General features: G+C 35.5%; 2 protein-coding genes and 1 long non-coding RNA gene across 4 annotated transcripts; all 3 read left to right on the forward strand.

Moving 5' to 3' along the window:
* Window positions 1–1,137: 1,137 nt before the first annotated feature.
* Window positions 1,138–3,457, forward strand: LOC149694740 (uncharacterized). Of its 2 annotated transcripts, XM_089867448.1 has the most exons (8): window positions 1,138–1,274; window positions 1,382–1,610; window positions 1,679–1,813; window positions 1,888–1,974; window positions 2,214–2,303; window positions 2,381–2,446; window positions 2,508–2,600; window positions 2,696–3,457. In XM_089867448.1, exons 2-8 carry the CDS (start codon window positions 1,410–1,412, stop codon window positions 3,455–3,457), a joined length of 1,434 nt encoding a protein of 477 aa, XP_089723574.1. In that variant the 5' UTR covers window positions 1,138–1,274; window positions 1,382–1,409. The 2 variants fall into 2 exon arrangements, with proteins under 2 accessions (XP_089723574.1, XP_089723573.1); XM_089867447.1 differs by having other exon boundaries at window positions 1,145–1,610.
* A 6,763-nt stretch (window positions 3,458–10,220) lies between these two features.
* On the forward strand, window positions 10,221–11,687 carry LOC149694741 (uncharacterized). Its single transcript, XM_089867434.1, has 2 exons — window positions 10,221–11,481; window positions 11,545–11,687. Exons 1-2 carry the CDS (start codon window positions 10,314–10,316, stop codon window positions 11,685–11,687), a joined length of 1,311 nt encoding a protein of 436 aa, XP_089723560.1. The 5' UTR covers window positions 10,221–10,313.
* Window positions 11,688–12,026: 339 nt separating this feature from the next.
* Window positions 12,027–13,432, forward strand: LOC149694742 (uncharacterized). The gene is made up of 5 exons (XR_016382480.1): window positions 12,027–12,190; window positions 12,255–12,416; window positions 12,498–12,757; window positions 12,818–13,015; window positions 13,407–13,432. It is a non-coding gene; the product is annotated as an uncharacterized LOC149694742 (long non-coding RNA).
* Window positions 13,433–18,980: the final 5,548 nt, after the last annotated feature.

Below are 18,980 nucleotides of genomic sequence, written 5' to 3' on the forward strand. Positions count from 1 at the left end.
GCTTCAATTACATTTTTAAAAGCATGTAAATCAAAATTCTTGGAGCTTGCGCTTGAGCCTGTTAAAACGTAAATAAAAGATTTCAACTATTCTCGAGCTCTGTCGCTAGCGAAAAGCTCACGCTACAAGCTGATTTTTAGAAACCATGTTAATGAGCCTTTCAGATATGCGTTTGCAAGCATTGGCTATTTTCGATTTTGAAAAAAAGCAAGCGGCACCTAACCACCGCTTATGATCTATGGGGAGTTATTATCGAGTGCCAGAGCTTTGTCCATTTCTGCTTTTAAATAACTTAAAAAAATATTGTGATTGGGGAGTTAAAAAGCAAGGTGTCTAGAGCATTTCATAAATTTGTATTCTGGACTATTTCTAAATTTTATTGGTCTATTTATTAAAGAGTAAGTAAAGACATTTTCTTGGAAATGTTAATTCCTTCATTTTTGGTAAATATGAACTGAAAAATGTTCATTTCTAAAGTTTTATAAAAATCTGACGAGCGGTTATTGAATTATAATGAAAACAAAACGAGATTTAGAAAAGGCAACTTTTGTAAACATTGAACACGTGCAATATAGATCTGACGTCAAGAGAGGTGGCTCCATTATTGGCTGGTATAATGCATTGGTTTGTTATGGGAAGGCGTGTCTAATTCAGTCCCTCTAACATAATATTTCTGACTGGATACTACCAAATACTACCGCGGCTAGTGAAAAACTCCCAGACCGCTTCGGTTTCCTACTAAACCTCAATATTAGCCTTTTCACACCTTATGAGCAGTTGCAATGTTTGGCGCCATGAGTTAACTTGTAAAATAAACTACGATGGACGTGTTTTAGAACGTTTTGTAATTTAAAATTAAAATAAAATGAATAGTATTTAAACCGAGAGAGTAAAATCAAAACCATGTTTAAGCCTCGGCGACCGTATGGGATAATCGCTTCATCGGCTCATGGATGTACTAATAACTATCGTTACTGGATAAATCTCTCGTACCTTCCACCGTGCATTGAAAAAAGCTCGCGCTTTGGCTACCAAATCGTAGGGGGGGTGGGGAGGCATCGGGTGTTAAAAACAACCGGAAGTTCTACGGTGGGACAAATGGTAGTCTTTTCCGGTCGTCGTTCATTGGCTGAAATTTGAATCTTACTGTTGTTAACGGTTTTGCGGGATTAAAATTTTTTAGGCCCGAGGAGACGGTTAGTTTTTGGCTTATCGCGGTTCGCCAAAATCGCCACTGAGATTGGGAAAATTTTGAACCACAAAATAATTTAGACGTTAGTTTGAAAGTCGCTTTAGGAGCGATTTTTTTCTCTCTTAAACAATAACTTCGTAAAATTGAAATGGGACGGATTAAGCATTGCGTCTATCCAAAATGCAATAGCGACTCCAGATATTGGTATAAAGATCACATGGCTGGAGTTTTCTTTTTGCCTTTTCCGAAGTACAAAAGATCCAATACGTTACGCTGTATGAAGTGGCTAAAATGGCTGCAAGAAGCCAGGGTAAATTTTGAGTTAAAAAATATCACCAAAGACACATATTTGTGTTCAAAGCATTTCGTTGGCCAAAAAGGACCAACAGAAAAATATCCTGACCCTGTTCATGCTCGCGTAAGTAGTGCTGTGAACTAACGTTTTTTAGAGTTGAGAAGAATATTTATTAATTGATATTGTAATAGGACCTTGTATCAATTTTGAAAAAGCCATCTAATGAGAAAAACGCTTCCTGTTCATTAGTTGTGAATATATCTTCCAACCCTAACTTTCTTACTGAATCGCTGCCGCTCAGTGACCGATCAACAAGTGATATATTTGTGAGAAATGGTTTTACTATGCATGTTGTTATTTTCACGTTGATAAATATTTCAATCATTGATGCGATATTTAGGAAGTTAACAGGACTACAAAAGATGTTACTCAAAACCACAAATTAGAATCACTTACACAGAATGATCAAATAATGAGTGACATATCAGTGAGAATTGTGTTTTTTTATGCATGTACGAACTCTCAAGATGAGAAACATTTCATTAACTAACATAATTATTTAGACAATCAACAGTACTGCTAATGATGGCATCTCTGAAAGCCATGAACCAGAATCTCTTAAACTGAATGATCAAATGAGTGACATATCAGTGAGAATTGTGTTTTTTTATGCATGTACGAACTCTCAAGATAAGAAACATTTCATTAACTAACTTAATTATTTAGACAATCAACAGTACTGCTAATGATGGCATCTCTGAAAGCCATGAACCAGAATCTCTTACACATAATGATCAAATAATGAGTGACATATCAGTGAGAATTGTGTTTTTTTTTCAAGCATGTGAGTGCTCACAAGTTGCGAAACATTAACTAACTTTCTAATTATTTAGGCAATCAATGTAAGTGGAATGGATGGAACTTTGACTTTTAATGATTGTGAAGTGGATTCGATTTCTGTCAGTAGTAAGGATAGTACTCACATTGAATTTAATAGTTAATAGTGCAATTATGTCTCAGGTGATGCCCTCAAGTGTTGAAAACTGTACTGTAGCTGCAGATAAAACATTACCTTCCTTTTCCTTTGAAGACAAGTCAGGCAGTGATATTTCTGTTAGTATAGTGTTTCATTCTTATTAATGGCGCGTCTGTTCCTTGTTAATATTTTGCTTATATAGGCCTAATTGAACTCTGACTTTCTCATGTAGATAATCACATCAACAAATGATAAAGCAATTGCAGGATTATTAAATAATCCATCTGTTTCTGGAGATCTAAGACCATTTTGGCTCTTAGTTGATTTTGCGTCACCCGACTGGATGAAGATGCAAGATCAAGGCTGGTGCTTCAGTATAAAACCGAGTTGTCTGAAACTTCTAAAAATTAATCCGAAGAATGACAATTCTTTAATATCTATCACAGTCAATGCTGACTTGATCTTGAATGTCAAAGTTTTCCAGAAAAACTTTAATAATCAGAATCTGGTACAGCTACCTATATCGGTATCAACCAATGATGAGTTATTAAAAACGCTAAAGGATATTAACAATTTAAAGTTGTGCAATGGAATAACGAAGCCGCAGTTTATAGCCACCTTGAAGGAAAAGTCACGCGGGAGATTTTGTTCAACTTCAGAAGTAATGCGCGATAATAACTGTCTAGGATTATCAAACAGTAAAACATGCGTGCGATGCTCAAGATTGAGGGCATTTGCTTCAAAGTTTAAGGACGACAAATCCAAAACCAAAAAATTAAAATCCTTAACAAAAGAAGAACTTATTGGTTTAGTTAGAAGAAGCAACAAAAACGAACGCAACATTAGGAAACAAGTTCAAAGATTGCAAAAGAAATGTAAAAAACATTTAGATAAGGATTCAGAGCCATTGCCAGAAGCTGACGATGCTTGCATTGAAGAAATGTTAAAGAAGTCAATGCCTAAAAAGGAAGATCTTTCATTTCAATATTCTTAAGAGAACAGCTTAAAATGATCAATAAAGCTGATGCAAGAGGACGAAGATGGCATCCACTCGTAATTCAGTGGTGTTTATTCCAATACCACAAATCTCCTAAGGCATATAGGAGCTTGGCTCACTCAAATATTCTAAAGTTGCCCTCCTACAGTACACTATTCCGTCATTCGTCGCACGACTCCAGAACACTCGGATTTTCTGACCAGATATTGAATCGTATGAAAGAGGATATAAAACCAGAAACCTTAGCACCAGAGCATCAGTACTTCAATTTACTACTGGACGAAATGAAAACCAAAGAAGATCTAATATATAAAACAAACACGGGAGATCTTGTGGGCTATACCCACTTGAATGAGGCCCGAAACAAAATTAATAGTCTGACAGCAGAATCTCACAAAGATAAAAAAGTTGCAAATCATATTTTGATGTTGATGCTTCGAGGAGCAACAACACGTATTAAGTACCCATTTGCGCACTTTGCGACCAACAGTCTTACCGCTGATGATCTTAATTCCATTGTTTGGGAGGCAATCGAGAAGCTTGAATCTTTGGGATTTAAAATTTTGTCTGTAATTGGGGATGGTGCTGGTACAAACCGCAAGTTTTTTACTATGAACACAACTGAGGATTCGCCACATTTTTGCATAAACCCATACAGTCTTGACGAACAAAGACCCCTGTGCTTCGTTGTTGACCCCCCACATCTTTTAAAAACTACGAGAAATGGCTTATATTCTAGTGAAGAAACGTGCAAAGTGAGACTAATGTATAAGAATGGACAAAATATAGTTTGGAAGGCTGTTAGGGATCTATATGAAACAGAAAGATCGAAACCAGGAAACCTTAAAAGAGCACACAAACTTACAAATGACCACGTATATCCAAATTCGTATAGTAAAATGAAAGTACGGTTTGCTGCTCAAGTATTGAGTAAAACAACTGCAAATGCAATCCGTGCAGAATTTGGCGAAAAATATTTGGAGACAGTGAAGTTTTTAGAACTCTTTGATACTTGGTTTGACATATTGAACACTTCAAATTTCACAGAAAGCTATTATAAAAGGAAACCCAATAAAAGACCATTTCGTAGTATTAACGATAGGCGAATTGCTGTAAGTTACTACAAAAAAAAGGAACGTATTGCATATTAATGTTTTCGTTTCCCTAACTCTAGTGGTTACAAAAATGAATTCCAGGGGTATTTAGATGATTGGGAAATAGATGTCGAAAAACGTCCTGGAAAATTTGAACCAGAAGAAAGGAAGAAAATGCTACTCTCGACAGAAACCTTTTCTGGTTTAAGGCAAAGCAGTATGTACCAATAATTGATGATACTGTATCGTAAATTAACGCTGTTTTCCTTATTTGATAGCCCAAGCCATGATTGGTATTATTAATTTTCTGCTAAAGAAGGGGGTGAAGTATGTACTCACAGCAAATTTCAACCAAGACCCACTTGAAATTGAATTTTCCAGACATAGACAAGCTTGTGGTTCAAACCAAAACCCGACAATATACACATTTGGAAATAACTGTGAATCTCTTTACTTGCTAAAAAAACAAAACCTGAATTTGCACAGTGCGAGTGGAAACACGACTATTTTGTAAATTGTATGATCCAATTTATCTCTGATTTAAACCGAATACCAACAGTAGTTCCATAATTCTGGTAGAACATGAATGTAAATATAAAATATAACTGTAAGCCTTCACTCGCGTAAAAAATAATATTGCTCTTGAGCGAAATAGTTTCAAGAATAACTTTGAACTTCACTGTTTTATGAAAATGATTATATATAGATAATATATATCGCCTTATTCGGCTCAACAATAAATAGTTGTAATACAAATAATATCACTGTTTCTAACATCGTGTTAAAATCTTGGGAAGTTTTTGGGAACAACAAATTTAAAATCTTATCTAACTAGCGTATCTATCTAGCGTAATCTCTCTTTAGAGTTAGTTTTTGATTTTAGCGCTTTTAATCTCATTTCAGCTTTTAAATCGTCTTTAAGTTTTTTTAAATGCCCATTGGCTACAGTATTAATGAAATACTTTAAGGTATGCTTCAGTAGAGGTAGCACGTTGCGTTCCTCAACAGAGCCTTCACAAAACATAATCCATTTTTTGATAATACGCTCATCGTTTAATATTTCTTGTGTAGCTTTTTCCGCTCTATTTAGTGTGTAAATTTTCCCATAAACTTTGGCGACATGGGTGTATACAGACAAGAAAAAATAGTAGGCATCCTCCGTCGGATAAAACAAACCACCCCTGTCTTGACTTTCTATCCAACTTCTTAATTTTTCGGCTACATTTCCTTTGTCAGTGTAGAGCTTTTGGGAAACTCTTCTTCCTTCATCAGATTTCCTACTGAGTGACCTCAAAACCGCTCCAACAACGAATGTCATAATTTCCGGAGCCTCATCTCCTGGGACATTTGTATCTATGGCTGATATTTGTAATTTCTTTGAACCACATTCGATTATTCTCCTTATGATAATTTTAATTCCTCGGACCTTTTCCTGATTACTTAGTTCTCTGAAGTTCTGCAAAAATAAATATTAGAAATAGTAACCTAAAATGGTACACTTCTGACTTACCGCTGTATGTTTCAAAGAGTTGATAATACGATCCACTTTCTTTTGTTAATGAATTAGAGAATTCATTTCAAAAGACACTTTTCTTTCAGGGGTTCGAGTTAATATCGGTCTAACTACACCCTTCAGTTCCATTAGTTCTTTGGCGTTTAAAGTGATAAGCCAATTGTAACTTTTTATTGCAGCTTCAGTCAATTTCAATTTAGATACGCATTCTTTTAAATCATCCTGAACTTCTAAAACTAAACCTTCAAATGTGTCGTCATAATTCGCAGCTAATGAGGAAGAGATAAATAATTTGCTGTCTGTTGATCTAAGTAATAATTTCGAAATTCAGCTGAAGACTTACGATGTATCATAAATTCTTTTTTTGATTTTTTCAATTTCTTTTTTGCTGGAGGATTCTCTGAGTTTGTTTTAATTTTATTAGGAACACGGAAAGAATATTTATTAGATTTTTTATAAAAATTCTTTTATTAATCGTGTCTACTTAGAAATAGTGGCAAGAGGAACAGGCTGGTTTCCTGCTGCGATTTCACTCGATATATTTCTTATCGCTTCGTCTAAATCTTCATCGTCACTTAAAAGAAAATCCTCTTCAATTTCATTGCGAGGATCATTTTCCGAGTCATCTTTGATTAAAGAAACATTTCTAAATTAATAGAATAGTCCATAATTTTTGGCCTAAATTTCATACCCAAGAAAGCGTCAACATCAAAAGTTTCGATTTCCACCTCGTCCCGCAGAAAATCCGAGTCATCTGTTACAAATTTCAATTAAAATAACTAGTAATATGATTATTGTGAAACTTATAACTTACCAGAATTAGAGAGCGAATCGTAACAAATAGATCCCACATCATTAATACCACTACACTGAGGATCCAAGTTATTGACCTCAGGTGATAAGCCTAAAGTTTCCCATACGTTCCAACTCATTAAAATTTTCAGTTATCTAGAACTACTAGAACTTAACAAATTAAAAAAATTACAACAATAACAACCACTTCTAATAAATCCAATAAAATTTTATTTGTTTTTAAACTATTTATTATTACAAATCTTTCTTTTAGAATAGTTCCTAAAAGATGTTCGAACTATAAGTTTGAAAATTTCGCGCCATAAGACGTTTTCAAGAAACAGCCAATGAACGACGACCGGAAAAAACTACCGTTTGTCCCACCGAAGAACTTCCGGTCATAAGTTCGCACTTTTCTCGCCAGCCTGCGCTAGTGGTTATGGAGGAAAAACAATGGCCGCGTTTCACCCTCAGTAATTTATCCAGTAACGATAGTTATTAGTACATCCATGATCGGCTGACATCGCCGATGCCGGGCCGAAAGCACCGCGTTACCCCGCCGGTCCCCGCGGCCCGCGTATAACACGCTTGTAAGCAGTAGGAGGCGAGATACTAACTGGTGGGAAAATATGGAAAGAAAAGTACCAATTTTACTACTATCAGAGCGGTCTAAATCCCTAAGCTATGACGTCAGACAGCAGAGACAAATTCAATTCTATTTGGCGGCAATTTTAGCGCCTCTTTTTTATCAATATTTGAAGTTAATTTTTAAATATTTAGAGGTGGATTTTTGGTGAAAATTTATTTTATTCTGAATGAGGACGTTGAAATCTATAGAAATGTATGATTTCTATAGAAATTTAAGGAGTGCTCAAAATGTCTTTACTTACTCTTTAACGCAAAGCAATTTATCAGCCTCAATTACACTACAATCAATATAACTTGCCAAATTTTAGCCTTATTTAAGGTTTGTGGAAGTTAAAACTCGCTTTTAGAGGTAGTTTCCTACACATCTTGTTTAGAATTTTTATATCCCAGTAAAGCCTTAGTTTACCAGGGATATTCAGAAAAAATACAGATTAAAATTATTAAAACAACGATTTTCCAAATATTTTTAGCAATCAATGAATTTTCTCCTATGTTAAGGTTGAACGTCAGATGACTAAGTCTCACAACTTTCTTGTTTTTGTTTGCATTCGCATCAAATTGATATAATTGAAAAATAACCCTTTCACCCTCGAAATCTGTAAATGGTTCGGTCCACATTTTTCTACTATAAATCTATAATAGACATGAGTTTATTTTGACTAACTTTCTCGTGCATCATATAGTCTTAAATTTTAGATTTCCTAAATAAATGATTAACTCAAAGGGTGTGTCAACCAGTTTGATGTGTTAATACTTAATGCCTTTGTGAATATTTTTCAATCGTTTAAAGAAATTATTTTCCTCATTCTTCTTGGAATTAGATCGAAAGAGAAGTTTCTCGAAGGTCGCTGGAGGGGAAGACACGGCCTCGAAGAACAAGTTTGCCCAATGAGGCTGGATTGCATATTCTCTAGAGATACACACTGAAGTCTGAATGTGAAAAGTATTTTGCTTGAGCTTAAGTTTATAATATTGATCAAGTAACCAGCGAGAGGCTTAGTCACCCGCTAAATTTGGTTATATTTTAATCCTTTGAGTTTTATAATGACTTTTACTGTATAAAACGAAATTAGACCTATACAGTCTATTGTTTCTCTAGACTATATATATTCCAACCTCAATGTTATAGCGCTTCGGCCGCTCCCACGCTAACAGTCTTTGGGCAGTTTGTTTCTCCGAAGTGAGTAAGTCGTGGTGTCTCCTCTCTGGTCGTGCTATACTCAGTTTTTTCTCGCGCTCGCAATAGCCAATACGCTTGGGCTGAAATTTACTCGAGCTCGCGATAGCCGGTACGTTTGAGCTGAAAATTTTACCGATCTTTGTGTGCATGAAGTTATATAAATTGAATAGTTAAGTAGAGAAACATTGTCAAAAATCTGCAACTGAAGTCTCTTTGATGTTGATCCTTTTAAGCTGATCCTTTTAAGCTGAAAAGGGGAAGAATACCAACTTGGCAAGAACGGTCAAGCTTTTTTGGACTATTTCAGACTGAAGTATGATTTTAAATTGTCTATGATAACAATTTAATCTGTCGGATAAATATATGAATCAAAATGGAACATAAAAGGGGCAAAAGAAGGAGTTATAAGTGGGAAAAACCTCTAAGTTCAAGACAAAAAAGACGCCAGAGAGCTGAATATATTAAAAATATTTTTCGCCGCTTACCCAAAGATAAAATGGTAAAATAGTAGTATAGGGACCCCACGGATTTTTAAAAGTTTGTACTCATTTCTGATTGTAAATGAGGTGAGGAACACGATGCCGTTAAAATTTTCCACCGCAAATGATTTTAAAGTTTTTTTTTTCTTTCAAAATATGCCAATATACTATATGAAAATTGCAATATTTTGGTAAAGGACAAATCCTATAGGAACTGAACCTAACCTAACCTAACCTGAACCTGAAACTAACCTAACCAAACCTAACCAAACCTAACCTAAACCTAAAATATCCCAAAAATAATCTAAGCAAGTGTATGCGCCCCAAATATCAAATATAAAAACAACCATAAGTAATATCAATAAGTGCTACCCTTTTGATTTTTTTTTTAAAAAATCATTTGCGGTGGAAAATTTTAACGGCATCGTGTTCCTCACCTCATTTACTATCAGAAATGAGTACAAACTTTTAAAAATCCGTGGGGTCCCTATACTACCATTTGGCCGATAAAATGTCAACCCCAATTGATAATAATGAACTTAGACTGATAGATATTAGACCACAGATATTAGATTCGATAAATTCCTCTGATGAGACGAGTGTTACAACAAATACTAGCAGTTTATCTGAATCAAACCATTTAGATGTTCAAGATAATTTAAGTGAAAGTGGGGCATTTAGAGTTGATTCTCCACAAAAGGCTGAATCTTGTAATTCCAGTGATGATAACGATTGAGACAGTTCTATAACTTTCTTAACACAACCTGACAGCTTAAGCAGTTCCTCTGAAGACGATGTTAACCTTGACATCGCCTTCGATATAAAAAATTGGGCAATTAATCACCAAATTAATCATTTATCTCTGAATGACTTACTTCACATTCTTAGGAATTATGGGCATGATGTACCTAGTAATGCAAGATCACTTTTGAAAACCCCAAGGGAATCTACGGGTGCAGTTAGGGTAACAAATGGGGAATATTGGCACGTTGGTGTCGCTAATGGAATTGAAACATTTTTAAATAGTAACCCTAGCTTTGGAGAGGAAATATCGCTTGCTATTAATATAGATGGTCTTCCTATTTATAAAAATTCACTAAAACATTTCTGGCCAATATTAGCAGCAGTATTTAGTTTCACAAGAGTTATGATTGGCACGCCTTTCGTAGTTGGAGTTTTTTGTGGCGATGTGAAACCAGGAAGGCTCGAGGAATATCTAAATCCTCTTATTGAAGATTTAAAACAATTAGAAGCAAATGGATTTTCTTATCAAAGTAAAAAATTCACGTTCAACCTAAAGGGGCCGTTTATACTAGATACTCCTGCGAGGGCTTTTGTTAAAAAAACAAAAGGACTTACAGGTTATAATTCTTGTGACAAATGCACAATAAGGGGAACAAGACCGGCACACACTACATTATTTCGCTATGAAAGAAATGCCAGAGAAAGGACCGACGAGTCTTTTAGAAATATGGACGATGAGCATCATCATTTAGCTGGAGATTTGTCACCTCTAGCCCAGTTAAATATTGACATGGTTAAGCAATTCCCTTTAAACTATATGCATTTAATTTGTCTTGGAGTTACAAGACGAATTCTCATTGCATTTTTGAGTGGAAACTTGACAGTGAGACTCAGTAAACTTCAGGTTGAATCATTATCTAGTAAACTTAATTTTTGTCGCCCATATATACCCTCTGAGTTCGCCCGGAAGCCCCGCGCCTTGAAACATGTAAATCAATGGAAAGCCACCGAGTTAAGACAGTTTCTCTTGTATACTGGTCCCATAGTACTGAATGACATAATAAGGCCAGATGTTCTACAACACTTCAGGCTTTTGCAATGTTCTGTGTATATTTTAGCACATCCTTTACTACATAAGTCACATTCAGATTACGCAAATGAGATTTTAAATATATTTGTTAATACCTCGAGCTCATTTTACGGCAATGAATTTCAAGTCATGAATGTCCATGCCTTAACTCATGTTGCAAAGGACGTTGATATCTTTGGACCCCTTGACAATTATAGCGCTTTCCCTTTTGAGAACCATTTACATTTTATAAAGAAACGTCTGAGAACACCCAACAAACCATTGCAACAGTTAATGAAACGGATGGGGGAGTCAAAATTATATGCAGTCTCACGAAGTGAAAATCCTGTCAAATTAAAAAGACCATGCTATGGAAATTGCGAGTATGTACCCCCAGATAGCCAGTCTTTCAAGAAAATGGAGACTCCTAAGTTTATTATTTCAGTTTTTCCTGGAGACAACTGTTTTTTACTTGAAACCGGGGAGGTTGTGGTAGTTAAAGGTATTTTCCAAGATTCGGAGCAAAAATTTTTTGTTTGTGCTAGAATATGCAAATTCTTTAAAGATCATTTCGATTACCCATTTAAATCCTCTGAGTTGGGAATATTCATCGCAAAACTGTCAAGTCGAACGAAAATATATTCTTATTCTCTTCTTAAGCAAAAATGCCTACTAATTCCTAAAAAAAATCACCTTTGGTCACAGTGATCCCTTTACTGCATAATGCTTAAACTGTCTTGAGATACCTTGAACTGTCTTGAATTGGAAAGATATTGGTCAAATCAGTCTTTTAGGAGTCTTGTAGCAATTAGATTTTTAATGCATATATTAAACTATTAAAGGTATAAAACTGCAGATACGAACTTGGAACTCATTAGTTAATGGGGGAAAAGAAAGATTATTAGAGGCCAAAATTTGGCGGCTGATTTGAGGTCACCCTTGATATTCCTAACCCGTTCTATCGATTTTAACCACTAGTTTTTAAATCTGAATGTTTTCAACACGGTAAATGTAGATGTATGCCATAGTTCATTTTATAAAGGAAGATACAGTTGACATAGTGCCGATATCTTGGCTCATAAAAAATGATTCTGCGAGTTATTGGCCTCCTGAAGGCACAAAATCGCGCGATATTTCGAAACTTGTTCAGAATTGTGAAGACGCTGAGCTCTCTTGGAACATTTTTCAAGTTAAACTTTTGGCCAAAGCAGGTATAAGCGAAAATTTCTAGACGTATGCCAAGGTTTTCACGAAAAAATAACATGCTTGTTTTAGCAACTTATTCGAAAGCTAGAACACTCAGTATTAGAGCGGAAGTTACTTCAGATATAGCGTCTGAATCTGATTGCGGCAAGGGGAAACGGAACAGATCGTCTCAAAAAGCGAAACGTTACAGTACCGACGAAAGCGATGATAATGGATCAGATTTTGATAATGGTATTTATTAAGTGGTAGCATGCATTTACACGAAAATAGGATTCGCATGCTATACCCTTTGTAAACTTACTATCAAAAAAGATTGGCCGTCATACGATGGGTAAAAGACGTGTTGATGAAAGAGCGGTTGAAGGAGATATGGCAAAGGCGCTCTAGAGTTAAGGAAAGTGAATGGAAGACCAATCTCTTTTGACACTGACCTCAATACTACTGTAGCGGGTCTATCTATATTCACGCGGCAGTGTATACACTAGTTTATGGTGTTAGTGATTTTTTTTCAAACTTCCAAATATAATCTGCAGAGAATCAGCAAGATCGTCCGAAGAAAGCTAGCACTAAAGGTATTCCCATAATATTATATAGTTTCGGTCAGAATTTAAAGCCATATATTTCAATTAAAGATAAAAGACAACAAGAAAGCAAGTTAGGAAAACCTAAAAAGAAGCCACTTATTGATTTACCAAGCCCTTCGCTTTTCAAATCAACAAAACCTATGCCTATCCAAAAAGAATTCCTTATACCAGAACAAGCTTTTTCAAAGAATAAACAAACTGAACCAAACATTGAAATTATAAATTCAAGTGAAAATAATCCTACAGGTAAAGAAAATTTATTTCATTTATTTACATTTTCTATGTAACAATGTATATTCTCTGCTGGCCATATATTGAAGAAGGTTTACATCAGTAGTTTTGATTTTATGGCTTATTTCTACTCCTGAAATGACGAGAACCCATTTGGAGTGGTGCCCTTTAGAGCGGATCTGGATAAAGTTAAATTGCGGCCGTCAGTCAGCAGCCGCTCTTTAAGGTGTTTATAATTGAACTCCTTAAGGGTTTTCGATTTTCATTGAAGTTGTCGCTCGTGACCAAAATTTATCACCCCCCTCAGCTTATTTAAATTCCCATTTACTGATGACGTAGGCAATATTAATTTATGACCGTGGAGATTTAGTGGATAGGCATAAGAATTTCAGAGAACTCTTTTCAGGTGAGATAGTGCGCTCAGTTAACCAATGTATTATAGAGATAGACGAAAACTACAACCATGAAACCGGCCAAATTAATGAAGAACCCAATTTAGCTGAAGAAAATATAACACTTGGTATGTTTCAAAATATCTTTTAGTTATTTATGTTAGGTTGAATTATATACGTTCATTATTGTTGCTTTAGAATCAAATAATGAGGAACCCGTCTTTGGAGGGTCGCCTTTACCGGAAATGTCCGTACCACAACCGAATTCTAAACCGAATAAAAGTGTTCAAGATAATACCGCGAAATCATTTGAAAGAAGTAACCCCCTCTCCTTATGTACTGATCGAAATAATGCACGAACTCCGTCTGAAACAATTTCACCCTCGAAACGGGGACGATATAATTCAATTACTATGGAAGAATCCAATACAAGACAAAAGGACAATTCACAAAATTCTACTTGTAACAGAACAATTTCTTCAGTCACAAGATACAGAACAAATTGTGCATCCCCATTTCTTGGATCTAATGTTGAATACAGCCGAGCTCGTTCCAGCGCTACATTAAGCTACACCCCAACCAAACGAGTACAAAACTTGACACCAACCAAAAGAGTACAAAACTTGGCAACAACCAAACGAGGACAAAACCGGACGCCAACCAAACGAGGACAAAACTGGACGCCAACCAAACGAGGAGAAAACTGGACGCCAACCAAACAAAGGCAAAACTGGACCCCAAACAAACGAAAACCAAACTCGACGCCCACAAAACGAAATTCAAACTCGACGCCATCAAAACAAAGACGCGGACCAAACTCGACTCCCACAAGACGTGGAACAGCCTCGACATCAACAACGCCAACTAGGCGAAGAGTAAATTTTTCACCCACTACACGTGGACCAAATTCTTCACCTGATAGACTGGGCCAAAATGATCCATCTACTAGACATGCGCCTAGTTCATCAACATCAAACACCAGAAGACTATACCAGAGATCAACTGGTAATAAGCACAACATCATTTCTAGCCTATGAAAACCATGGTTTAGCTCAAAGTTACTTTTGAAACATGTTTCTCGAGGGGAATTAGGCAAAACCATGGTATTTACCAGCCAAATTTATTTAATATTTATAGTGTCCGATGAGGAATTCCGTCAGGCGGTATATGTCATGTTTTCTGATGTTGACAAAAAACTAGATCTCATTTTCAATGCTATTACACGCAACAATCCAACATCCATTATTGATGTTGGCGGTATTCCTCAATTACCAATAACGTCCAAGGAGAAACTCCTTGAGTTTGAATCTCTCGCCAAAAGCTCAGTTGAAAAAGGGAAAATAGTCTGTATAATAAAGCTTTCATAACTGAATTGCGTCAAGTGTAATCTCTTCCAATTCATAGATATCAGTACTGGGATCTTGGGGAGGAAAAACTGTAACGGATTGCACACGAAGAATTCTGAGAAACGCATTTGCCCACAAACTTGTTCTGAAAATGAACTGGAAAGGGTGCAATGGCCAAATTGGTTTTTCTAGTTTACACATGAAGCTCATGGTCATTGGTAAGGTTAAACTTTACAAGTTAAATAGAAGTAATACTAAATGTTTTACAAAATAATTTAAAAAAATCTATAGAAGCTGTTCGTCAAACTCCAAAACTAAGAAACACCCAAGAATTTGAAATAGAACGTGTGATTAAAAACTGGCTGAAGCACAAAAATGACAGGGATGGTGGAAGAGATGTTCGCAGGAAAAAAGCTTTGGAATTAAGAGAAGTGAATGTAAATGACGTGGACAGAGAGGGCACTCAAGATGAAGACAGTGCTTAAGTGCATATATATTAACTGTATGAAATTACACATTATGGACTTCAGACCTTAAATTTCATTTCCTTCGAAAGTTTCAAAATTAATTTTCCTATATTGATCGATTAATGATAATTTTCCTATATTATTTGCTCAATTTATGATAATTTTCCTATATTTTTTGATCGATTAATGATAATTTTCCTATATTTTTTGATTGATTAATGATAATTTTCCTATATTATTTGCTCAATTTATGATAATTTTCCTATATTTTTTGATCGATTAATGATAATTTTTCTATATTTTTTGATCGATTAATGATAATTTTCCTATATATTTTGATCGATTAACGATAATTTTCCTATATTATTTGCTCAATTTATGATAATTTTCCTATATTATTTGCTCAATTTATGATAATTTTCCTTTATTTTTTGATCGATTAATGATAATTTTCCTATATTATTTCAATTTATGATAATTTTTCTATATTTTTTGATCGATTAATGATAATTTTCCTATATATTTTGATCGATTAACGATAATTTTTCTATATTTTTTGATCGATTAATGATAATTTTCCTATATTTTTTGATTGATTAATGATAATTTTCCTATATTATTTGCTCAATTTATGATAATTTTCCTATATTTTTTGATCGATTAATGATAATTTTCCTATATATTTTGATCGATTAATGATAATTTTCCTATATTATTTGCTCAATTTATGATAGTTTTCCTATATTATTTCAATTTATGATAATTTTCCTATATTATTTGATCAGTTTATGATAATTTTCCAATATTCTTTGATCGATTTATGGTAATTCTCTTATATTTTTTGATCGATTTATGATAATTCTCTTATATTTTTTGATCGATTTATGATAATTTTCTTACCTTTTTGATCGATTTATGATAATTTTCTTACCTTTTTGATCGATTTATGATAATTTACCTATATTTTTTGATCCATTTATGATAACTGTTTCAAGTTAAGTACAGTATTATTACCTGTTTTGTTCAAAGAGGTATACGCCTTGATAGTAAAAAATTGAAGTATTTTAAAACTTCGAAAAATATTATGTCATTACGATTGTGTAAGTTTTATTAAAGATTTGTTTTCTAAGATACTCTAACGGCTATCTTCACTAAGAATGTGTTTATTATATATAGTAGTAGTATATATTGGGTAGAAACATACCTATTATTACTTTTTTCTAAGTTTCAGTTCACATTATTTTACAATAATGATGAAAAATAAATTTTAATAACAATTTTCCCTTATAATTTTGGGTTGTAAACTTTGCTTAACTGGTTCAAAATAAAAAAAACAGCGGGCTCTTTAAAATGTCAGCCTAAAACGTGTCAATTACAATGCTTATAAAATGACAACTTCAAAAACAAGAACAAATCTTGGGGTTTTAGTAAATTGATAATTAACTTGAAATTTAGCGTGGAACCTTTAAAGTTTTAAGAGTATATATGCAGTTCTTAGTAACTCGAACTCATTACAGCCATCAATAAAAAATAGGTTAATTTATACATAGGAAGTCAAGGTTTTTGGAGTATATTATCGGGTTCGCGAAATATGGGATTATTTGACGGATAATTATACAATTTTAGTAGCGAGAATAAGTCGGGAAAACAGCAGTATAAAGGCTGAGAAAGTAATGTTTTTATAGTCGGAAAATCATTGGTATAAAGGCTGGAAAAATAATGTGTATATAGTCGGTAAAACAGTTCGTTCCAGGTCGGTACAATAACATCTTCACAGTAGGGGAAGTAACATATTTCAAATCGGGTAAGCACTGAGTTTAAAGTCGGAACAATTTCTCTTCAAAAGTCGGGAAAATAGGTCTTTTCTAGTCGGTTAAATGTCGGTTTTACGCTGCGACCAAAGTCGGAACTGTACGCGTTTTAAGGTTGGACAGATGCCCGTTTCAGGGATGGGGATACAAAATCACGAACGCTCTATAGAGTTTTATTATAATCGGCTAATAATACTTATATGAGTCTGTGGACAGTCTGCCAAAAGTTGGTCGGCCGACTTCTTTATGGGTAGGACATTTCGACGGTCAATCGGTCGTTTAAGTGACCTTTTTTCGTCGACGCCGGCCCAACTCAACGCCGTCGACGTAGGGCCGACGTTTTAGTGCTACAGGGGACATGGAAGGGAAGAAATAATTGGTCAAAAATTTAAATTTATTTATCATTTAGCAGGAAAATGTGGCATCCAACGCGACAGCATCGACTGGTGAAAGTTGGCCCCTTCGTGACTCCCTCGGTCCAAAAAGTGACTCCTTCGGTCCAAGAAGTGACTCCCTCAGTCGAAAAAGCGGTCGCGAAAGTCAAAAAAGTGACTTACTCAGTCAAAGGAGCGTTCCCGAAAGTCAGAAGAGCGGTCGCGAAAGTCAAAAAAATGACTCCCTCAGTCGAAAAAGTGACCCACTCTGTCGAAAAAGTGATCCCCTCGGTCGAAAAAGTGACCCCCTCAGTCTAAAAAGCGGTCGCGAAAGTCAAAAAAGTGACTCCCTCAGTCAAAGAAACGTTCCCGATAGTCAAATGAGTATAGGCGGTGTACCTCGAAGTCAATTAAGCTCCTTGTACTACAACCAGAACAACATTCCATTCAGTGATGAAGATACAGCTATGAATGTAGACGAACAAGTTTTACAGGACATTGAACAACGTCACTCAAAGGAACTATAAAAAGAGGTATTTTATTTGTGTACATTAAGGCCAATACATGGAAGGGAAGAAATAATTGGTCAAAAATTTAAATTTATTTATCATTTAGCAGGAAAATGTGGCATCCAACGCGACAGCATCGACTGGTGAAAGTTTGCCCCTTCGTGACTCCCTCGGTCCAAAAAGTGACTCCCTCGGTCCAAAAAGTGACTCCCTCGGTCCAAAAAGTGACTCCCTCGGTCCAAAAAGTGACTCCCTCGGTCCAAAAAGTGACTCCCTCGGTCCAAAAAGTGACTCCCTCGGTCCAAGAAGTGACTCCCTCAGTCGAAAAAGCGGTCGGGAAAGTCAAAAAAGTGACTTACTCAGTCAAAAAAGTGACTCCCTCGGTCGAAAAAGTGACTACCTTTGTCAAAAAAGTGTCTCTCTCAGTCGAAAAAGCGGTCGCGAAAGTCAAAAAAGTGACTCTCTCAGTCAAAGGAGCGTTCCCGAAAGTCAGAAGAGCGGTCGCGAAAGTCAAAAGAATGACTCCCTCAGTCGAAAAAGTGACCCACTCTTTTGGAAATGTGATCCCCTCGGTCGAAAAAGTGACCCCCTCAGTCTAAAAAGCGGTCGCGAAAGTCAAAAAAGTGACTCCCTCAGTCAAAGAAACGTTCCCGATAGTCAAATGAGTATAGGCGGTGTACCTCGAAGTCAATTAAGCTCCTTGTACTACAACCAGAACAACATTCCATTCAGTGATGAAGATACAGCTATGAATGTAGACGAACAAGTTTTACAGGACATTGAACAACGTCACTCAAAGGAACTATAAAAAGAGGTATTTTATTTGTGTACATTAAGGCCATACATGGAAGGGAAGAAATAATTGGTCAAAAATTTAAATTTATTTATCATTTAGCAGGAAAATGTGGCATCCAACGCGACAGCATCGACTGGTGAAAGTTTGCCCCTTCGTGACTCCCTCGGTCCAAAAAGTGACTCCCTCGGTCCAAAAAGTGACTCCCTCGGTCCAAAAAGTGACTCCCTCGGTCCAAAAAGTGACTCCCTCGGTCCAAAAAGTGACTCCCTCGGTCCAAAAAGTGAC

Source organism: Phalangium opilio, unplaced genomic scaffold, assembly GCF_054372755.1.
Source record: "Phalangium opilio isolate 3A_F unplaced genomic scaffold, DU_Popi_V2 ptg000022l_1, whole genome shotgun sequence".
NCBI classification, from domain to species: Eukaryota; Metazoa; Arthropoda; class Arachnida; order Opiliones; family Phalangiidae; genus Phalangium; species Phalangium opilio.